Source organism: Muntiacus reevesi, chromosome 7 (genome assembly GCF_963930625.1).
Source record: "Muntiacus reevesi chromosome 7, mMunRee1.1, whole genome shotgun sequence".
In the NCBI taxonomy this organism is placed as follows: Eukaryota; Metazoa; Chordata; class Mammalia; order Artiodactyla; family Cervidae; genus Muntiacus; species Muntiacus reevesi.
The window spans coordinates 76,407,695-76,431,271 of NC_089255.1; the positions used below are offsets into that span (position 1 = coordinate 76,407,695).

Below are 23,577 nucleotides of genomic sequence, written 5' to 3' on the forward strand. Positions count from 1 at the left end.
ACTCTGTCTATCAGATCTAATCCCTTCAATCTATTTGTCACTTCTGTATAATCATAAAAGATTTGACTTAGGTCATACCTGAATGGTCTAGTGATTTTCCCCTACTTTCTTCAAGTCTGAATTTGGCAATAAGATTGAGTTCATGATCTGAACCACAGTCAGATCCTGGTCTTGTTTTTTCTGACTGTATAGAGCTTTGCCATTAGGCTGCAAAGAATATAATTAATCTGATTTTGGTACTGACCATCTGGTGATGTCGATGTGTAGTCTTCTCTTGTGTTGTTGGAAGAGGGTGTTTGCTATGACAAGTGCATTCTCTTGGCAAAACTTTGTTACCCTTTGCCCTGCTTTATTTTGTACTTTCAAGGCCAAATTTGCCTGTTACTCCAGGTATCTCTTGACTTCCTACTTTTGCATTCCAGTTCCTTATAATGAAAAGGACATCTTTTTTGGGTGCTAGTTCTAGCAGGTCTTCATAGAACTGTTCAACGTCAGCTTCTTCAGCATTAATACAGACTTGGATTACTATGATATTGAATGGTTTGCCTTGGAAATGAACAGAGATCATTCTGTCATCCTAGATTGCACCCAAGTACTGCATTCTGGACTCTTTTGTTGACTATGATGGCTACTCCATTTCTTTTAAGGGATTTTTGCCCACAGTGGTAGAATGGTTATCTGAGTTAAATTCGCCAATTCCAGTCCATTTAATTTCACTGATTACTAAAATGTCAATGTTTACTCTTCCCATCTCCTGTTTGACCACTTCCAATTTACCTTGATTTATGGACCTAACTTTCCAGGTTCCTATGCAATACTGTTCTTTACAGCATCAGACTTTATTTCTATCACCAGTCACAGCCACAACTGGGCGTTGTTTTGCTTTGGCTCTGTCTCTTCACTCTTTCTGGTGTTATTTCTCCACTCTTCTCCAGTAGCATACTGGGCACCTACTGACCTGGGAAGTTCATCTTTCAGTGTCCTGTCTTTTTGCCTTTTCATACTGTTCATGGGGTTCTCAAGGCAAGAATACCTAAGTGGTTTGCCATTGCCTTCTCTAGTGGACCACGTTTTGTCATAACTCTCCATCATGACCTGTCCATCTTGGGTGGCCCTACAGGGCATGGCTCATAGTTTCATTGAGTTAGACAAGGCTGTGGTCCATGTGATCAGTTTGATTAGTTTCCTGTGATTGTGTTAAAAGAAGGTATTTTATTCTTCTGAAGACTATACTGTGTTCTGCAGCTGCCCTTCTGAATCATTTCCACTTCTATCAGTTTTTTCCCAGATCATGTGTTTGCTGGTTTACACATACACTGAGGGTAAGGAGAGAAAGCATACCGCACACAGGGATTTATCTTGGGGAGACCAAGAATCCCTGATGAGTCCTTCTCTTCACAGGTACCACAGCTCCCAGGATTTTCCTGGATCAAACCTTGTATCTCTTCCCCAAGTATTGTATATATTGGACTAAGAGACGTGGACCCTCCTGAACAGTAAGTTGATACATTAGGGTTGAGTTTTGGGCCTGTCCTGGCCACTAATGTTCCATTTGATAGGTTATTTCTGGACTTAACCTGTTGTAGGTCACTATAAAGACAAGCCCCACTCCCACATCTGATTGAAAAAACTGCTCTTTAGCTAAGGCTTCTTTCCTTTATATCTCGCCAGTTTTATTTTAAAGAATTATGATATCCAGTATTTTTCTATGAGAGACATAGATCGACTTGGAATCCAGAAGGTCATGGAACAGACATTTGATCTGCTGATTGGCAAGTAAGTAACTACAATGGATGTCTACTTCTAGGTTCCAAAGGGAACAGGGCAGACTGTCAGTGGGCAGTAAACTTTGGCCTGTCTCTTGAGGATAATGACCTTATAAAAGCAAAACGTACATATAAAAAAATTCAGAAAGAGACTATGAAACTTCAGCCATGTTCTTCTGGGGCTGGGAGTGAAAATAGCTCTGGTGAATTTCTCTTTAGCTCCATTCTTAATGCTTATCTTTCGAGAGGAGAAGCATTCATTGTTCCACCTTTTCTCTTCCCAGCTCAACTACTGCATCATCTGAAAGTTTTATATTAAGCAAATCTTGGTAGTATAGAAAGATAACAGATGAATGCTAATAAAATGCTAGTTAGCATTTTCCCAGTGCTGAGTCTTCATTTCTGGGTGATTAATCGCCACCTTGGTAGTATACCGTTTCTTACAGTGTTAAGAAGTACAAATAATTTACTATATAGGTGTCTACTGTATGTTACCTCCAACCATTGGGCTAAACTGAAGTTGCACTTGGGAGATGGTAAGATAGCAGTCGTAAGTTCAGAGCTGCTGTCCTACTCTGAGAGGATAACTAACTGTAACCTAGACCAATCCAACTACAACTAGAATTTGCCAGAACCCTTGTCCTATGGAAGTGAGGAATTCCCTCTGTTGATAGTTCTTAATATAAGAGGCTCTAAAGCCCAGGGTAAATCAGAAATACAAACTGGAGTTAGTCTGAGGCGCACAGAACCAAGGGCAAGACTATGAAGTGGTGTGTAAGCACCTAACATGGTAACTTTCAGAATTGGAAATCTGCTGCATTAATAAAGTAGTAGCATTAACACAACAAAACCAAGGAGTTGTAGCTGTAGGAAGGATGAATATCCAAGTACAGCCCAAATGACTTTCTCTTATTTTGCTCCTTTCAAGAAGACAAAGGCCAATCCATCTGAGTTTCGATATTGATGCATTTGACCCTACACTGGCTCCAGCCACAGGAACCCCTGTTGTAGGGGGACTGACCTATCGAGAAGGCATGTATATTACTGAGGAAATACACAGTACAGGTAAGCAGTGATCAACCTGTTAATTACCTAAGTAGATCTGCTGAAGCCCCTTGCCTGCCAGGGGATCTTTTCTATTACATGTCACTGGAGACACTGTTTCTCTTTAAACTTCTATAGCTAAAAGCCATGTGGTCAGGGTAATAAGGAGTCATTTAGAGGCATGTTGACCTGGCTGATAACAAAATACGTTAAGGTAACACTGAGTAAAAAAAAAATATTGTCCACTTAAACACTTAATAAATACAAGAATAAACTCCCAAACTGATGTAGTTCTTTGCATCTGAATTGTATAAAGGCAGATGAAGACTAAAAGGCAAGGCCAAATAGCTCTAATTTTAACTCTGACACTATAAGATTGGTTCACTGGGAGTTAAGAACGTCAAGCTGAAGCTTCCCTTGAAGATATTTCAAAGCTGACAATACCTTGTCTTTCATAGAAGTCTTATACTAGAGCTTGTTTGCTAGGACCTGTAATATGGGGATACTGGAAGATGAATGGCGAAAAGGAAGATCAGTAAACTGGAAGCTAGGGGATCAAGAGTAGCTACAAGAGGGGAATTCCCTGGTGATCCAAAGGTTAAGATTTACTTGGTGCTTTCACTGCAGTGGCTGGGTTTGATCCCTGGTTGGGGAACTAAGATCCCACAAGCTTTGTGACACAAAAAATTAATAAAAATTTTTAGAAAAAAGTAGCTATAAGAGGTTACTGTCCCCAAACTCATACTCATTTGCAAACACTTTACATTTCTGTCAGAAAGCTCTTGGTTTTAAGGCTACTTTAAATGACCTCTCATTGCAAAATTTAAACAATTACTGCATGGTACTTCAATACCACCTCATGAAACTGGGGTTGAAATAGCATAGAGACCCCAGACTGAAAAGTCGAGGACTATAGAAAACCCTTGACTAGCTGGATTGGGATACAGAAGTTGAGAAATGGTCTCCCTGGCTCTGGAGCCTACCAGAACCTTAGGCAGAAAGAATGCTTGTCAATCAGATCTGATGGGACCAGAAAATCTTATTCTCAGACCTAGAACTGTAGACACTGTTAGTTGTCCTTAGTCAGTGAACCTGGCAATTCAATTCTCCATTCAGTTTCCCACTGACACCACTTAGAGCAGAGATTAGTAATCTCTAGCACTTAGATGGGGGCAGTGGTCATACCCTGTCCCTCCCTCCCTTGCTGCAGTGTTATTCTATTCCAAAAGGCTGTCTGTCCTGAGACTATCAACTAGATAAAGCAGTTTGCTTAAATTAATCTACAAGGTGGCAGTAGTCTAGAAACATGGGTAGTATATGTTTTTAACAGCTTGTACCCTCTTGATTTACTTCTGGGCTATGTAAAGGGTCCACATTTAGTAGGTGGAAATTAGATACAGATGCGTGTGCAGGAACTGGTGGACACATCTGCCCACTGTAGTTCTGCACGGTGCACTGAACCCCACATTGCTCCTAAGGGACGGCACACTGTGTGGATATACTAGCATTGAATGTACATGTGCTAAAACATAATATCCATAAGCCATTAGGTATATTCATCCATGTATCGAGGCTTTATGACCACCCTAAATATTCAGATACTTGCATTCTCCAATCTAGTTTCTTCTAGTGACTCTTAAAAGGAGGTAGATTAATTTCATCCAGAATAACCAACTAAAAATAAACACCCCAGAGGTAGGGCATATATGTGTTGATGGGGAGGGGCAGAGGGCAGGTCTAGATAGGTTCTTTTTTTGGTTTAATCTTTCCAACTCAAACCCTTTGGCACAAGTACCCAGACCGTCACAGAAGGTAACTGGAGTTCAAACTAAATATGACCAAATGCAAGATACTGCATCAGTCTGAAGGGAAGCCTAAGAACTGTGTCATACATGGAGTCCTCAGAGTTCAAACTTGCAGGGTTGAGAGTAAGATAAGGAGTAACAGCTATACTTTAGGACACACGGTGCCTTAAAAGCCACACAGCACCAGAGTTCAGAAGTGGGAATAGTGCTGGCTAGTGAGCCCTGAGATCTCATCACACAACTACAGGCAGGCATCTGGGAGGTCCCTAGAAATGCTGGAAATGATACATTTTCCCAACTAGATTGGAAACTCCTATAGCCACCCCTACTTATCCTTCACCCAGACCTAACTCATCCTAACCAAAAAGCCTGTCAGCCATGCCCGTTATTTTCATTAAACAGGGATAACTGACTTAATTACTTTAAAGGTTTCTTTCGATCCTACTCCGGAATTACCAGTGTTTCTAACTTAAATTCATGCCCAAGAGGATGAGGTGTAAGGGCCTTCCTGACAGTGGGTAATTTTCTAGTAGAGAATGACCCTTTCACCTTGGTCTGTTCTCCCCGGGTGGGACGACCCCACTGAGAGGAGTGGGGTCACAAGTTTCCTTTTGTCCTGCTTTGTGTTCTCAGGGTTGCTCTCGGCCCTGGACCTTGTTGAAGTCAATCCTCGGTTGGCCGTGTCAGAGGAGGAGGCCAAGGCTACAGCCAGCCTGGCAGTGGACGTCATTGCTTCGAGTTTCGGGCAGACGAGGGAGGGAGGGCATGTTGTCTACGACCAACTTCCTACTCCCAGCTCACCAGATGAATCAGAGAGTGAAGAACGTGTAAGAATTTAGGGAATACTGTTTGCTGACACGTGTGTCACAGTGGGCATTCCAGAGCCGTGAGGCGTTTGTGGTGACAGATAAGAATGATCATCTGGGTCAATACTGCCTTAATGAGAACATTTGTGCGCTCTCACAATTGTCAAGTTGCCTTCCCTTTCATTTTGGTGACCTATAATAGTACTGTACATGTACTTGGTTTTTTGAAGCTCACAGGGTACTAATATGTCGGAGCACTATGTAAACTTAAAGAAGTCATAAACGACATTTATTACCTTGGTATATCATACTGGTCTTATTGCTGTTCCTTCACATATCAGTGGTTTTCCGTCTTCCTCCCTCCACCCACAGTCTAGCTACACAGTGCCTTCTTGAACCGCTAGTTCACAGCAGCAATAAGATTTTTTCCACACCTCTAACGCCATTCATTCACAAAGTCACAGTTCTGGTCCACAAACCCTTCCCTGTAGGAGGTTCAATGCCTGCGAAAGAATTTGTAATAAACCAGGCCTCCCAGAATGGCTAGCTCCAGTAAGATGACGATGGAAAGCAGCAGCTTGTTGGTTGTCACTCTACAAAGAGAAGCAAAGTGGGATGTAGTCAGAAGTCTGGGTAACCTTATTTCTTTCCATTCTTAATACTGAGGAGTTTGACCTGGGGCCAAGGCAGGATACTGTGAGGCAGACTGAATTTTTGTTTGATCATGTAGCCACAAAGTAACCTTGTAAATAATTACTACTATCTACCTCACAGAAATATTGAAAACTGAGGCAATAAGATACCAAAACATACAAATGTTTTTTTCTAAAATGTCTTCAAATAGTAATTAGTACTTCACTTTAAAAGTAGTTTTTCTATGATGGGCTTGTTAGAAAAATATTAAATGTACATATGAAAAATTATACCATTTTTTAAATCAGTTGAATCAGATTTCAAAGTAGAAGCTCACTATCTAACCATCTACAGCTGCCCTGACCACATATTACAGCTGTGAGGACACATTAGGAGAAGGGTTGGCGGGAGACTCCAGTGTCCAACTCCAGCTCAGTACAAAGAGGTGGTCCTGCTTTAGGATAAGTAACTAGAAGCTGGGAGTGCCTTTCAATGTCTTCTCAACTTCTTGCCTTTCTTTCTCTATAAAGGTAGAAATTTTTCTGAAGCTCCTATACTCTTTAACACAAAGAATCAAAATCAGACATTTCCTCCTGCTCCACAAGAAACTTACCACTGTTTTGGAAAATCTCACTCTCTTGCTAGTTCCATGACTTGGTTATAGTTTTATTCACACTACCTACACCAACTTACCCCCCAAATTCAGTCTCAGTGCCAGTACTTCCCTTCTGCCCATAGTTCTGCTGCTGTCAGCACTTACCTAAAGGGTTTTTTCTCAAATCTACTCCTTGCTAACAAGACAGAACTCCCAAATAAGGGCTGACTCCCATAAAGGGCAAGCAGAGCCAAAATCAAGTATGAAGCCATAGCAGTGAAAAGTTTTCTAATTAAGTTTTTACAAATTTATTTCCAGGAATTTGAAGCTCTGTTCCCATGTGCTGTCTTCTCTAAAGAATGTAAACTGGGATGAAAAGTCCTTCCAGTGGACCAGTTTTTCACTGCTCCAAATCATAGCAGTATATAATTACTTCCAACAATGGATTTTTTCCTGGGATACTTAACTATGTGATATTCTTTATTTCTTCTGTTTTATCAGTACCTTTGCAAGTCATGGTTTAAAGCTTTGACATTCTCAGCTGAAAGATTAGAATTAACAGAAATTAATCCTGTGACTAATTGTTAAAACTTACTTTCTGGACATTGAGCGGAGAATCTTCCGACTTTTGCTCAAGTTTTCACTTGTATTTACCAGCTGAGAAGAGAAAATAGCAATTATTTCCCTCTTCTTACAGAAGTACACACTGTAGAACTGAACCTTAGTAAACTGACTGGTGTTAAAGGGTTTATGTTGAAAAACTCCCAGAAATCACATCAATTTAAATGATGGCCTCTGTAAGTAGAAGAAACTGGAAAGGACAAGATACTTTAATACTTGTCAACAAGCCTAGGAATGAGTGTATCCCAAGGCTGCTGTGAGGAGACCTCTGGGACTGAGCTAATCCTTCACTGTGGCTACACAAAACAAAGTCTTCTACTACCTTGCCAGTAACTAAAGTAACTCTGAGCAACTTAAGATGTGAATTTCATCAGCCAAACTCCAGGAGAGCCTTCTGAGCTGATGTTTGTTTTGGTAGGCTGGTGGATTACCACTTTTGAGATCTGGTTCTTTTTCCTTTTTTCTTTAACCTTTTAAGAGATAGTTACATTGACTTATGAAAGGAATTAATCTTTTTTTTAAAAAAGTCTTTTTTATCCCCTTTTGGTTTCCTGTTACTAACCTATATAGCTGGAGGACATTTCATGTTCCTGTTCACCAGTGGCCTTGGTAAGCTGATCTCTCAGCTCATTCCTCAGCTTTTATATTCAACTAATCCATCTAGTAAGTTCAAAAGTAAAAACAAATAAGCCATGCAATCTGCAAACAAGCTGCTTTCTCTGCAGCTTACCTCGAATTCAGTACTTTATTGTAAATTTTCACTGAGGAGGGTGATACCTGGCTTGATTTTTAAGTTGTCAAAATCATTCTCACTTGATTTTAAGAATGGAGAATTATGGCTATTAAGGTGGGAAAATAATAGCTCAGTGTGGGGATTTGAGATGACTTTCTCATATCTAAGTCTTGCCCACAGCATCTGTGTTTCATTTATCTGCCTCATGCTCTTAATACAGCATTCCATTGGCAATTTTTAAAATTCCTTTGCAGATGGTACAGAAAGGAAGAAATAAGTTGTTTTTCAGAGCCTCTTAGAGTGACAGATTAGAGGCCACAGTATAGTCATCATTTGGCCTAAGTATTTTGTTTTCTCACAGTGATCTCCCTTAGTGTAGTAGTAGTAGTGTTAGTTGCTCAGTCATATCTGGCTCTGTGATCCCATGGACTGCTGCCCGCCACGTCCTCTGTCCATGGGACTTCCCAGGCAAGAAGACCGGAGTAGGTTGCCATTTCCTACTCCAGGGGATCTTCTCGACCCAGGGATGGAACCCCTGTCTCCTGTGTCTCCTACACTGCAGGCGGATTCTTTACCACTGAGCCATCGGGGAAGCCCATGATCTCCCTTACCTTAGGTTAAAGAGTCCAGGATTAAACCTCTATAAATTGTCAGTAGTACTATTTTATGACATGTGGAAAATAGCCTTGGCTCTAAATGACAGAAAAACTAGAATCTTTTAAAGCAAATGATGCTTTCATAAGAATAGCAGGTGTTCTACTAGATGGGTGAGAAACAGAAATTTAGTTTATAATACAGGACCTAATAAAAGGATGGTATGGCTATAATCCTATTTGACAATCTTCAATAAATGTAGAAACTGGGTTTCTGCAATCTCAGTCCCCCTGCCCAGTGACCTCTAAATCTTACAGGTAAAATTACTTCCAAGGGATATGTTTTAGTCAAGCAAATTGCGAACAGAGAAAAGCATAACAACCTAAAAAACCATACCCTGAATTTGGAACTGTGGTAGCTTCTGGCAGCAGCAAAGCATCAGGGTGTAACGGGCCCAACTTTCCCCATCCTTGCCCCTCTCCCTGTCCACCCAGACTTACTCTACTCTTGGTACGTTCCAACTGGTCACGTTGCTCCCCCAGCTCTTCTATGATTTCTGAGCCAATCTGGTCGGTCTCTGCGGCAACACGATGAGAACGCTCGATGCTCTGGGTGGCCCGGTTCAGGCTGTCAGTGCCTTGCAGAAGCAACGTCCTCTGAGACTGCAGCCGATTCTGACAGGAGTATGGGAGGGAACTGTTAGACTTCTTCTGTTATAAATGAATTCATAAGAAGGGATATAGTGTGCAGTAATTTTCATTACTTGTAAGACAATCAAAGATGCTAATGAATCAGACTACAAGAGAACCTGGGATTCAATCTAGGATCACAATACCTCCCAGTCCACTGCTTGTTACACTTAAGTGACGCAAGCAAAGGATTCAATACACCAGAGCATCTTCCTTGTGCTCCTGATGAATCTGAACTGACTCATGTGCTTCCTGGACTAACAACTTCTGAAAGGCAACGGCCCAGATCTAGCATGCAGGAGCTACCTGAAAATGCATACATCCTATCGTTTTGATAGGGCAAATCAACTAAACTCTACCGCCTTAGAAACAGTGTAATTCACTGAAAGTTCCCACTGACTGGTACTAAGTGACCATGAATAAGCTATTCGTTTTCAGCACACATAGAAATCACTTAAAAGTGTGAGAGACTACTGCTCTCTGGAAAAAAGCATCCAAAGAATTTCACCTCAGACCAAACACAGAAAACAAATACCAAAGTTGTTACACTGGTGATTTGCTCTCAGGGGAGGTAGTATCTGGGGCCAAGTAAGAGCCCTATTTCTGAAACTCCACCAAAGCATTATTCCACCTATAGTCCTAAGCACAGAAGGCATGAGGACAGAAGTAGCCTTTGTCAGGCCAGAGATAACTACTGGCAGAAATGGAGGCAGCTCTAAGTTCTCAGCTATTCAGAGCATGCATGCACACAAACTCTAGAAAAGGGGTCGGCTCACAAGGCCTATTACTGAGCAGGTGACCATTAGCACTTGATACCAACATTAAGAAGCCGAAAGATGTGTTTCCAGATCAGAAGCAACAAGAAGGCTTTTTCACTTCATATGTAGCTACGGACAAGTGAGTGAGGAAACCACTGAATAAGGCTGAAATGAACCCCAGTTTACATTGGCTTAAAAGCAGCAGGAAAACAACATTTTTAAACATAAAAGATGAGGATTTTCAACTGAAATCAGGCTTAAGAAAGAGTAGGGAGAGACAGTAAGGTCACATGAATCAACCCCAGATTTGAAACAATAATTCTACTGCAAGTAGTTTATATGCCTATATTGTTTTTATAATTTCTGAAACTAATAATTTTAAAGCAAAATTATTGCTTGGAATTATCTTCCTCCCTTTTGTTTTTGGGGCTTTTTGGTTCACAGATGACCAAAGTCACTGTACACCTTTCATCTCACTTTTAACAAGTGCTACTTGCCTGCATTTTCCCACTCTGCTTTGAAAATTTTACATTATTCTCAAATACTCTAGTTTTCACATCAGGAATGTCAGGCCAGTATCATTTGAATATTTCTTAAACTTTATTTAGGATGCATCATGAAATAGGATTCGTTTAAAACTGTCATCAGCCTTTCTATATCCACACAGTCTGCACTAGCGGGCCCCCTTCCACTTCTCTCCCACATCACCAGCCAGGCCGTTTCTACTTTGTGCTGTGGAATATAGTCCCAAATGTAACACATGAAATTTAACCTTTGTCAAGCTTTTCTCCTTTACCTATCTAGCTTCTCTAGACAGTTTGAGAACACAGATTTTCAGCTTAGAAGTTTAATTTTATAAATGAGAACACTGGAGGCTAGAGAGGCAGCCTGTCTCACTTTCTATTATGATGAAGTAAGGCGTCAGCCCCGTTTTTGAGAAGCATCCTGCTTTCTCTACTGTATTTGGGCTATTGAGCCATTTTGATACAATATAAGGGAAAGTGTGGGTTACTTTTGTAACAATGCTCTGATAAGTTAAAATCCTAACTGAACCCTGGGGGGATATGTGACAAAGAAACTGGATTGGTGAGTCAGGCTACAGAGTCCAGGTGTAACACTTGTATATCACCACTACCCATCAAGCACTGTTTTATACATAAAGGATAGAAAAAAATCTAAACAAGTAAATTGTTTGGAATGGTCTGCATTAAATTCAGTAGAGGTAGGCACCCAAGGGGAGAAGGGGAATTGGATGCAAGAGAGAAGATGGAAAAAAAAGTCAAGTATGCACTGATAACATGAATTGTACTCCACAATTCGGTTAATCATTGTACCACAGACCCACAGGGAAAAGACAGCTGAAGCTTACCATATGCTCATTCTCCACAGCGTATGTACCATATTTCATGTCTCCTCGGGCCCCAGGAGTGGCTGTCAAAGGCGTACTTCTCACTTCCCGATGGAGTTTAGCAAGGTCCTTCCGGTAGGTTCGAAGTTTAGACATCATAGGGTTACGGAAAGATAGGGGAGCGTAACGTAGTTCCTCTTCCATCTCTGCCAGCTAGGAGGGCAGAAAGTGGTGAGCAGACCGCCTGCTTCTACTCTCTTATGGGTAGTGTGTCTAGTCGACCAATCAAACCACAGGCAATCCTAAATAAATACTCATCATGTGGCCCAGGAGGGCAGGGACCACATGTGACACCTTCACTTCATTACTGAGTGCTTGGCACAGTGCCCAGCGGGCACAGAACAGGCCTTCCAAAAGTATGTGATGAATGAGTGAGAAAACTAACAAGTAGCTTATAGCTTATTAAACATTTTGACATATATTCTCCTTTAATCCTCACAACAAATCAAAAAGGTAGGAAATACTTTTACTCCATATATGAGACTTGAAGAAACCTGTTCAAGATTACATAAGTCAGGATTCCAGATCTTCATACTCTTTTCAGTACACCAAGTTCTTAGCCTGTTATGGTTCAAGTGCTATCATGAAGCACTTAGGGATCTACTGTACTAAAAATGATTAGGGGTATGGCATCAAGGTTCTCCCCTTCCTCCTCCTGAAAATCAACTGTGTCCATGTCAGAATAACCAGGGGTCCAAATCATTTCCATTTTTCTGGGACAAGTAAATTATAACACAGACTTATTTGTAAGAGGCCATGAGTCATTTTCTTCTGCTTTGGATGGCTAGAGTAGGACTGGTTAACTTTAGAAAATGTTACCAAGATGTTAACTGAAAAAGAGGACTAGCTCTGTAACAGATATCACAGATATATGCCCAGTAATGCAGAGGCATTAGAAAAGTTTCTGGTACTCCCATGAAGGTGATAGTTTCCACAGTCTGGTAGGCTGATCCTTCTTCAAATACATGCAGAACAAAAAAAAGGATGCAGATGGGCTTAACTTCTCAAAACTTCATTGCAATAAAGGAGTTACTCTTCAACAAACAAGAAGTTCTCTGGCTTAAAAAGAATTCTTCAGTCTACTCTGGGGTAGCAGATACTAGAAGCAACTGTTTCTCTGGAGTGCTACCAGAGACTGAGATTTTAGCTCCAGCCTCCTAAAAGGGTTTGCTAAAGCTAGAGCACAATGTGATGAAGACAGAGGACCCTTACTTCTAAAAGGTAAGAGCAAAACTTTTTTTTTTTTTTTTGAAGAAAAGTCACAGGTTAAATGAGAAGCAGTTCTTTAACTGCTTAGCAACCTGGACCAACTTCTGTTAAGTTTTGGATCCTGACTGAGAACTCATCTTGACTATGCATGCCTTGCCCAAGGTACCAAAACCTTCTATTTTTTAAAACAAGGCAATGTGAGTAGGAACCACCTCTGAGCTCCATTTTCTGTGACAGTAAGTTTAACAAAGGAGAATAAGTTATCTTAATGGCCAGCTTTTAAAATGAGCTTTCAAAAGCCCACCCAGGTAAAAACAGAATGTCCTTATGGTATCAGTAATGTTTTATCAAGGACTCACTTCAGGGGAGTCTTCAAGTTTTACTCAATACCCATCCCCATCAACTGGCCTCATTTAGTAAGAAATAATGAAAACTAAGGTCAATAGACAGGAACGGTTAAATCTGTGATCATAATGTCATAAGGATTACTTTTGGCAAAGACCAACAAACAGGAAGAGGAAATAAGGACTTGTTCCTGTTCTCACCGTTTCATTTGCTTCCTGTTGCTTTTCATCGAAATCTCTGATCAACTTCTTCTTCTCTTCTGGAAAAGATAGATGAGTTTTAAATACTCAATCCTGCTTCCAAACATTTATTTGTAGAGGACAAATAAATCCTGCTTAGAATATACTCCTCATTCCCTTCCTGGGGGTACCCTACAGTACTTAATAACTCCTAAAAGACATTTAGAAATGTTAAGGGAACTAGTTACCACAATTAACCGGGGGTGGGGGGGGGTGGGGGGGTGGCGGGGGGGCGGGGAGGGATGGTATTATCACTGGCATTTAAGTGCCCAGGGAACAAGACAAGAGCACCTATGCTAGGGACAGTTCTGCTTAACAATGATCTGGCCCCAAAGACCAATAGCATTCCTACTTAGAAAGAAAACAGGTCTAAGTTATTGTCAATCTTTCTTCACCGACCCTAACAAAGGGACCAGGCACACTTTGATCAATAAGAATGTTTAACAATACCAGATCTCTGAAATCTTCATCCCCATGGTAAATCACATCTCTACATTAACCCTTATCCACTGCTTTTCTGCAAAATATATTCAGAGCCCACCTACTTTGCTCTCTGGAGAGCCTGCAAGGCATACAACACAAGTTTCTTAGCCATACCCTCTGGCAGCAGTATAGGAAATGATGTAAAATACCACTGACTCACACAGGGGGAAATGTCATTCCTTGTTCAATCCTTTGCATCATGTCGTTTTAGTTCTAGTATGTCTTTAATACCTGAAAACTACTAATCTCCTCTTTAAAAAAAAATAGAACAGGCTTTAGCCTCAAAGTAAGGACATCTAACTAAACCAGCATTGTTTTGTCTTCATTGTAGCTTTTCTGATCATATAGCTAGATTCTATAGATTTTCCATCTAAGGCAGTGATATAAAATTTCCTTTTAAAGTAACTTTATATGTTAAATAAATGCATTTTACATGAAATACTGATATAAAGGAAATAATTACAGTAAAAATGGTGCTTAGACACACCACAATGATGAAGGGAGTACCTGGTAAACTGTATGGGGGGAAGTGCTGGGGAGTAAATGGGCTTAGGTTTTGGTCTTAGCTTTGGGCCTAACTCAACACATAAGCCTGGATAATTCTCTTCATCTTTTTGGGATCTAACCTCCTTCCTTGGCTAGGAAATGAGGAGGCAAATCACACCTGAGAAGCAAAAATTAGCCCTATTTATGAGGAGTTTTTTTTTCAAATGTATACAGCAAAATGAATGTTCTCCCTGGAAATCTACACATAATCTACTTATTACCACAAAACTGTCACTGCTATAATATTTTTTTAACTCATCTTTTGGGATTACATTCACAATCTGGGATACTTTTTTAAAAATTGTGGTAAAATACATATAATATAAAACTTACCATTTTGACCATTTTAAGTGTACAGTTAAGTGGCATGAAGTACATTCACAATGTTGGGCAACCATCACCATTATCCATCTATAGAACCTTTGCATCATCCCAAACTGAAACTCTACACCCAGTAAACACTAATTCCCTATTTCCCCTCCCCGCAGACTCTGGTAACCACAATTCTACTTCCTGTATCTATGAATCTGACTACTCCAAGCACCTCATATAAGAAGAATCATCAAGTATTTGTCTTTTGGGTTTGACTTATCTCACTTAGCATAAAACCTTCAAGGTTCCTCCATACCGCAGCATGTATGAGGACAGTCTATGTGTTTTTCACTCAGTGTGATTTCTAAATACCAGCCAGCACCGCCATCAACTGAAGAAAGAGCAATCTTTACCAACGCCAAGAAAACAGCAGAGTAAGGCCTACGAAGGGATGGCATGCAGGTACTCGACATGCTGTCCTAAGATCTTCTTGGATAATTTTGTTTACCAATTTTCATCTCACACCTTGACTTTCAAACCCAATCCCATGTTGGAAGTAACACCACTGTCATGCTTTATATAGATTTACATTGTGTTAATCACATAGCATCTAGCATGTCAGCTGTCCACTACTTTTTAACTGATCGTAAATCACTTGGCTGTATATATTCTATGTTCTCAACTTGAGCTCAATCTCCCGCTGAGTAGAGAAATTTACTTTTTCTTTTATACATCCTATAAGTTCTAGAACTCTAAACCTGGTAGGGTGCTTCTTAGACACTGTTATTGCCTGCAAGAGTCAAGTGACAATCCACCCTTTACTAAGCTGCATTCATTGTCATGTGCATTCCCTTAATACGTATTCCAGGTGAACAATTTTTCACCACACACTGCTCACAATGCGCCCCCGCCCCAACAAAAGGAGAAAGTTCAGGCAAAGCAAAAGGCCTACCTCTTGACCAACCATGAGGTAACCACCAAGACATTACCACCACGAGTGAAAGTGTTAGTTGTTCTTTGCAACCCCATACTGTAGCCCATCAGGCTCCTCTGTTCATGGAATTCTCCAGGGAAGAACACTGGAGTGGGTAGCCATTCCCTTCTCCAGGGGATCTTCCCGACCCAGGGACTGAACCTGGGTCTCTCACACTGCAGGCAGATTCTCCCTGTCTGAGCCAGCAGGGAAGTGCCAAAGCAGCCTTATTATCCTTGAGCGGGCTGTGTTTCCACCCATCAGCAGTGAAATAATATCTGCAATCAAGAATGGCTACTTCCATGGAGAGCTATCATATTATTTTATAATAAGCATTCACAAAAGTGTTGAGTGTCACCACTCCTCTGAAGAGGCACATCTCCAAACTCAAGCACACTCACTCAGTTCTGATCCAAGATGACAGTGTTCTATAAGTGCATTCTGGTCCTACATTTTTCTACATCTCTTTTAGTCCTAAGTTCTCCTCGTTTAATCTTTGTTAAAGGACACGAGTATCTGCATTCCTAAGAGACAAATTCTAGAATAATTCAAAGAATGCAGCTGTATAATAAGAATCGGGGTGGAGGGGTGGCAAGGTAGTCCACAGAATCTTGATCCTTTCACTAACTTCCCTGCATGATTCTGTTATTCTCAGTCTTTTTGGAATACTCTACTCTCTGATTTCATAAGACATATATTCTCCGACGAGTGCTTTATAGCCTATACACTTCTAAAGATTCAAGAGATGGAACCCTTACCCAACTGAGAGGTATCAATACCTGTTCCTTTATGCTTTGCTCAGAACTGTGAGATTAATGAATGTTAAGAGCTGAGTTGGCCCTCAGAAATCATTTTACAGTTGAGGAAACTAGAGCCTGGAGACTGTCTTCCCCAAAGCCATAGAAAAGAGAAGATGTGTAGCAGCACTAGTTACAGAACGCAAGTCTCTAACTACGGCACTGTGCACCATTTACACTGTGGCACTGAGCGGTATTTTCACGCTCCCAAGATACACAGGTATAATCTTTTCAAATCTCTTCATTTTTTAGGGAGCTAGAATTAACACTACAAAGAACTACAAAACAGCAGGACTGACAGCAGGTAGACTGGACACCGGAAACTCAGAAAGAATGAGCTACTCCAAATAACGCTATTCCTGACCCCTCATGGCTTTCCAAACCATTCACACGTGAGTGACTCACTCTGAAGCCGAATGTCTGGGAAACTAGGTGCACGGCAGCACAACGTCTCAGACACGGACTAAAATGGAAACAGCCAGCTCTGAAAGTGCTAGAGGAAGCCTACCGCGTCTTAACCAAGGTGGCAGCCTCTCCATCTTGTAGAAAAAGAGAAGGACGTAGCTCAGTCATGTCAAACTCTTTGTGACACCATGGACTAGACAGTCCATGGAATTCTCCAGGCCCGAATACTGCAGTGGGTAGCCTTTCCCTTCTCCAGGGGATGTTCCCGACCCAGGGATCAAACCCAGTTCTTCCGCACTGCAGGTGGATTCTTTACCAGCTGAGCCACTGGTAGGCGGTTTGAATTTTCACAACCTCAGAATGACTCATCTTGGTCCATTAGAACTGTGGAAATAACTTCAGTTTCACCAGGATCTTTAAAATTTGTGATTAATGCTTTTGGTGCCCCCTTGCAGCATTTCTAGGACCTACATCCTCTTTGCAGACCTCATGGTTAACCTGATCTCACACCATAAAGGAAGTTAAAGCATCAGATCCCTCTAAGCCTGTTTCCTCAATTATAAATAAGAAATATAACAGCACTGACCTGTATAGTTGTCTGAAAAAGACAATACACATAACAAACACGCAGCAAATGCTAAGCACACTAAGGGTTCAATAAATAGTGCTACCACTGTTTTTTAAAGTAAATTCCTAGGTAGGAAGAACTAAGCAAAAACTAAATTTAAATATGAAATGTTGGAAAAATTAAAATTCTGCAGCCAGGGAGTAATTGTGTTTACCAACCTGCTACATATGGTCCTCCATAGTTATCATTTTTTCTGGTTTCTGAAATAATGGAGTTTCGTGTATAGCAATTGAAACTTGAGTGAATTAAAGTGAAACACTGAATAATTTTACAATGTTCATTACACTATGTGAAGAGATGCCTTCAGGTGCTATGAAACTAAAACTAGAAATCACGACTATAGGTACTTACTGTATTAACTGGATGAGAATTTACAGCAGCTTGAGATATGTGGAGAGACCTCTTCAGATGCTGCAAAACTAAGACTACAAATTATTGTTGTGGGTGTCTAAAGTAATAATAAATGGATTAATAAGTATCACAAATGCTAATAGACTGTCACTGCCATACAAACTTCCTAAAGACATATTGTGTCTGTTAATCCTATCCTTTTTAAAAATAGGTATACATTGATTTTAAAAGTGATGACAATATGGAAAACATGGTAAATAAAATCACCTTGAGTTTCAACATTTAATCATACATTGATAGTTACTATTTTCTTCCCAACAATTCACAGTATTTATACAACCATTCAACAAATATTTATAGAGCACCAAGTATGTACTAGGCATTGTTCTAGGTGCTTGAGTGCTAAGTTGCTTTGGTCATGTCTGACTCTTTTAGACCCTATGGACTGTAGCCTGCACCAGGCTTCTCTGTCCATGGGATTTTCCAGGCAAGAGTACTGGAGTGGGTTGCCATATCCTCCTCCATCTAGATGCTGAGGATATATAACTAACAAAACAGACAAAATATAGAGCTTACAACAGAAGAGGAGGGAATGCTTTCAAAGTCTTTTATGAGGCCAGCACTGCATCGATACCAAAACCAGAGAACATCACAAGAAAAGGAAATTACAGGCCAATATCCCTGATGCAAAAATCCTCAACAAAATATTAGCAAAGCGAAGGGCATTTTCCACAGAAAGAGAACAATCCAAAAATTTGTATGGAACCACAAGAGACCGCAATTAGCCAAAGCAATCTTGAAAAAGAAAAACAAAGCTGGAGGCATCACGTTTTCCGATTTCAAACTACAGCTGACCCTTGAACAAGGGTCTGAATTGGGCAGGTCCCCTTAACACACACATTTTTTTCAAGAGTAAATTCTATAGTACCATATAACCTGTGGTTGGCTGAATCTGCAGATACTGAGGAACCTTGGATAGGAGGTTCCAACAAGCTACACTTGGATTTTCAGCTACACAGAAGGTTGGTGTTCAAGGGTTAACTGTATATTATAAAGCTAAAGTAATGAAAACAGTATGGTAACTGGCATTAAAACAGATTCAAAGCTCAATGGAATGGAAAAAGACAGCCCAGGGGAAAAAAAAAAAAACCCACCAATGTATGGTCCCCAGTATATTTCTGTGCCTCTTTCAACCTCTACTCAGTCACCAGCATTCTCCTTCTAAAATACAATCATATGAAAATGAAGTTTTTGTGTGCACAATTCAAGTGGACTGTAAGCTGTTGGTATATCCAGTGATGCAGTTCTTAACTTGTAATGTATATGGCATGATGTATTTTTATCTTACAGAATAAATCAATTGTATATATTTTTCTCTTGATAAATAGCTGTATGAAATTTGTTTCTTGAATATTTTTCTTCTCTTGTACAATATTCTGACATCCTAGCAATATCTGTCCTCCCGGGTTTTTGTTTTGTTTTCTGTTCTGTATAATAGTATCTAATGTTGGCAAAAATTGAATTTTTTGAAGTATACAGAGTGTTATGGGTTTTGGAATTTGTGGACACAGATTTAGAAGATCACCATTTACAAATAAAATATTTTACATCTAAAAAAATAATACAATCATATGGTCCGATTTTATTTTAGAATCTGTATTTTGTTCAGGATTTTTGCATCTATGTTCATCAGGGATAGTGGCCTGTAATTTTCTTTTCTTGTGATGTTTTCTGCTTTTGGTATCCACATGGGCTGGCCTTTAAAAGAATTTAAAATCCTTTATTGATTCTCCATATCAAGTTTAGATGTCTTAATGTGATATTTAGGTCCCTTAAGGGTCTGGGTGTGTCTTACTTAACTTAACCTCATCTACTACTGATCTCCCATACACATCTTAAGTTTCAGTCACAGTTCTGAATATTTGACTTTTTTTTTTTTTTTCCCCTTCCTTTGTTGTCTCTTCTCATTTCCCCTCTCAGGCAAACTCCCGCTCAACCCTTTACAGTCAGAAGCTTCTCCTTTCTGAGAAGCTTTCCTCTCACTCCCCTACGGCCATGTTAGCCTTTCTGTCACCGTCTCAAAACTATCTTAGGAATCATCACACACTTTGGAAATTTGCTCCCATTTAAGGCAAGAACTCATAGAACTCTCCAGACCCAGGATACTGAGTGATACATAATTCTTGATAGATGTTTATTGAAAATATTCAATTACAGAGTATAAGCTAAATGCGAGGGATGTGTTATGTATTAATATATTATTCAGTGCTTAATAATTCATGATAGGAAAGCTTTGGGAAGCCTATGAAGTCGTCTCAGGACAAGGAAAAAAGGATTCAGAGATGACACCCCAGTATGTTTGCTTAATTAAATGCAACTTATTCAACAAATATTTATTGAGGAATATAAACAAAGCAGTGAATAAAGAGGCTGAAGGTTGTTGAAATTCTTATAACCTGAGGATATGCAAATACTATATATACTTACCAACTTAACAACTAAGTGTTACCAGCAACTTGTGTTGAGAATATTTTGTACTTGAGTACAAAATACACCTTTTTGATTGTCCTCTTTGCAGCAATTAGAAATTCAGGTAGATGACAAAAGTGAATACAACTAAGTTTTCTATTTTTGGAAACAGAATGTCCTTTGGCATTATTTAGCCTTCCCTGATGGCTCAGTTGGTAAAGAAGTCAGCTGCAATGCAGAAGACCAAGTGCAATGCAGGAGACAGGCGTTTCAATCCCTGGGTTGGGAAGATCCCCTGGAGAAGGAAATGGCAACCCACTCCAATCTGGGAAATGCCATGGACAGAGGAGTCTGGTGGGCTACAGTCCATGCGGCTGGAAAGTCAGACACGACTTAGCAGCTAAACCACAACCACACCCTTACAGAAACAAATCTTGCAAAATTTAAATAACACCAGGCTGAAAAAATGATCTATTTTTCAACCATGTAAATCAGATCCAATCACTCTCCTGTTCTGTAGCCTTTAACTTCAAGTCACTGTAGTTAGATAAAGATGCAAATCTTTCACCATGATTCACGTGGCCTCACACAATCTGGCCCTCTAAAACCTTATCCACTACTACTATTTCCTTTGCTCATTCCACCCTAAACACACTGGCCCTTTAGTTCTTCCCAGAGCATACCAAGCTCACTTCTGCTTAAGGACTATTGCGGTACTATTCTGTCCTCCGGAAACGTATTTCTCCCAGATTTTAGCATGGTTCATTCCCTTACTTCAAGTCTCTGCTCAAACGCCACCTCCTCAAAGAGGCCGTTCACGGCCACCCAATTTACAATGAGAGCTTCCCCATTCCTTGCCCTGCTTTATTTTCCTGTATGGCCCTTAACACCACAATATAAATAATATTTATATATCATCATCGACCCATAAGAACAGAGATCTGTAAGTCTTTTCACAGCAATCTGAAATATTACCAGCATCCAGACAGTGTCTAGCGCACAGTAGCCTCTCTCGATAAGTACAGGTTAAACAAAAGCATGAGTTTCATTCTCACCAGAGTCATTCAATTCATGTGACCTTGGGTAACTCTCAGAGCAAACACTCAAGCTTCCACGCTTCAGTAAAAGCAATGAAAGTCTCATCGGCCTTGTCATCAAGATCTACTTGTCTTAAGGCAAAGAATTGACAGACTTTCCTACACAGATTCAACCAGAAAACTCTTAGCTCCCCCAAGCCAAGCTTGCAGCACACTGCATTATAAAATCAAGGGGCAGGAAGGTCTAAGCAGAGGTCATAAAAGGATCGTACCTGAAGGCCACCATCCTCATTTTAAAGACCAATCCCTCCCCCAACCCCCACCCACCCCTAAGACTGGTTATTTATACCAGCCTCAAAAGTTATGATGGCTTTGGGTTCTTAACCCTTTTTGTGCTACAGATCCTTTGCCAGTCTGGTGAAAACTATGGGCCTCTTTGGAGAATACTTTTAAGCGTGGAAAACAAAATACTGAGAGCCACAAAGAAAACCAATTATACTCAGTTTACAGATTTAAGAGTCACAGGTCTAAGGTGTCTCATGCCCATCTTGCCACAGTGAAAATCAAAGGAGCGAACTCTGAAGGCTACAGGGGATTCAAGAGAGAGATGACACTCCGTGGTGGATCCCTGGGAACCTAAGGGGCAGCACGGAGATTCTGGATGCCAGGACTCAGCCAGCCCTAGGGGGCGTGTCTGAGGATGCCAAGCGAGGACACGGGAGGGTGGGCCTGGGAAGGAGGTGGGGGCTCTTCCTCCCGGTGCTAGCGGAGCGCTGTTCCCGTTGGCTCATCCAGCCCCCACCTCACCTGTTCCTGCCATCCCCAGGAGCCGCTCCGGCACCCCTCGTAAGTCTTCATGGAGGCCGCGGAAGATCTCGTGCAGTTTCTCGAAATGCTCCGAGGAGGCGGCGGAGGTGGCCATGGCGCAGGCCGCTTTCGAGCAGCGGGCGCCGAAATTCTGGGCCCAGGGCCCGTTCCTACTCCGTTGTCAGCCGCCCAGCCCCACAGGCATCACGGCGACCGCCGCCACAGTCGCCCAAAACGAGGCGCTTCCGGGGCCGCGGCGGGGTCCTCCCGGGCCGGAACGCCCCCCCCCCCCCGCATGCCGTCACTGACGGCGCGCCGGACGCCAAAGCCTGACAGAAAGTTAGTCTGGCTCCGTTGCCCGGGGGACTCCTGAAGGGGCGGCGGCGCTTTGGCGCGAGCGGCAGTCTCGGAACCCCGGAAATGCTCAGTCCGAGGCTGGGGGGAAGCCCTGTGGCGGAAGGAGAACATGGGCACCCACGGGCCGGGCGACGCGGCCGCCTCTTTCCTGGGCCCCGCCTTCCGGCAAAGATTGGGGGCGCTGCAGTGCATGCCGGGGGTTGTAGTTCGGCGCGGAAGACGCTCCGACTCGGAAGTCAGCAGTTGCTGGGGGCGGTGGTCCTACTGTAACCGTGGCCGCTGGCGTGACCCTGATGCTCAGCGGTTAGGTATCAGTTGGTACCTGGCCGTCGTCTTCGTAATCATCTCACTGTGTGACTATCCTGACTTCCTCAGTTCACATTCCGGCTGTTAGCTTTCAGTTCTCAGAAGATAGTTGAACCAGGGGCCTGCCTGCCCCCGAGATGAAAGCACTTTTATTGGGGAGCAGGTGACCGAAGTGACATGCTTTCAGGAGTGGTCCCCAGGCAGCACTGCGACCCCTCAAATATGCGCTGAGCCTCTAGCGGTTGGGCTTGCTCATGCATTCACTCACTCAGTCAATTTAAGCGTAGCCTTTATGCTGGGATCTGGGCATGTGTTGGTGAATAAAAGATTTACCCTCTGCGCTTGGATAATTTATAATGTAGTGAGCAAGGCAGACCTGGCTTCATCAGGTCTCCCATTAAGTGTAATGCGTTAACAATTACAAAGACTTTTCCTGCACACTGTGGGTTTCCATGGTTTCAGTTCAGTTCGGTTCAGTTCAGTCGCTCAGTCGTGTCTGACTTTGCGACCCCATGAATCGCAGCACTGCCAGCCCTCCCTGTCCATCACCAACTCCCAGAGTTTACTCAAACTCATGTTCATCGAGTTGGTGATGCCATCCTGCCATCTCATCCTGTGTCGTCCCCATCCTCTCCCCCCAATCCCTCCCAGCATCAGGGTCTTTTCCAGTGAGTCAACTCTTCGCAAGGGGTGGCCAAAGTACTGGAGTTTCAGCTTCAGCATCAGTCCTTCCAATGAACACCCAGGACTGATCTGTTTTAGGATGGACTGGTTGGATCTCCTTGCAGTCCAAGGGACGCTCAAGAGTCTTCTCCAACACCACAGTTCAAAAGCATCAGTTTTTTGGTGCTCAGCTTTCTT

At 41.7% G+C, this 23,577-nt stretch overlaps 2 protein-coding genes across 3 annotated transcripts in view; one reads left to right on the plus strand and one right to left on the minus strand.

Moving 5' to 3' along the window:
* The window catches only part of ARG2 (arginase 2), a 32,950-nt gene extending 27,251 nt beyond the window's left edge, over positions 1–5,699 (plus strand). Inside the window, exons 5-8 of the mRNA XM_065940934.1 lie at positions 1,402–1,496; positions 1,672–1,776; positions 2,695–2,831; positions 5,249–5,699. Of these exons, the coding sequence (XP_065797006.1) occupies positions 1,402–1,496; positions 1,672–1,776; positions 2,695–2,831; positions 5,249–5,454 (543 nt within the window). The 3' untranslated portion in view covers positions 5,455–5,699. The remainder of the gene's footprint in view (positions 1–1,401; positions 1,497–1,671; positions 1,777–2,694; positions 2,832–5,248) is intronic.
* On the minus strand, positions 5,684–22,344 carry VTI1B (vesicle transport through interaction with t-SNAREs 1B). 2 transcript variants are annotated; one of them, XM_065940935.1, is made up of 6 exons: positions 22,054–22,338; positions 13,207–13,265; positions 11,414–11,605; positions 9,098–9,271; positions 7,245–7,306; positions 5,684–6,014 (listed from the first exon to the last, which is right to left on the minus strand). In XM_065940935.1, the coding sequence occupies exons 1-6, from the start codon at positions 22,166–22,168 to the stop codon at positions 5,918–5,920; spliced, it is 699 nt and encodes a 232-aa protein (XP_065797007.1). In that variant the 5' UTR covers positions 22,169–22,338; the 3' UTR covers positions 5,684–5,917. The 2 variants fall into 2 exon arrangements, with proteins under 2 accessions (XP_065797007.1, XP_065797009.1); XM_065940937.1 differs by lacking the exon at positions 7,245–7,306 and having other exon boundaries at positions 22,054–22,344.
* Between the last annotated feature and the right edge of the window lie 1,233 nt (positions 22,345–23,577).

Excerpts from the sequence above, each read along its gene's own strand:
- VTI1B (XM_065940935.1), bottom strand. The coding sequence starts at position 22,168 with ATGGCCACCTCCGCCGCCTCCTCGGAGCATTTCGAGAAACTGCACGAG. Across the intron at positions 9,272-11,413 it reads CTGTGGAGAATGAGCATATG|AATCGGCTGCAGTCTCAGAG; the intron begins GTAAGCTTCAGC and ends TACTCCTGTCAG. Across the intron at positions 6,015-7,244 it reads CTCCGCTCAATGTCCAGAAA|AGTGACAACCAACAAGCTGC; the intron begins GTAAGTTTTAAC and ends TTCTCTTTGTAG.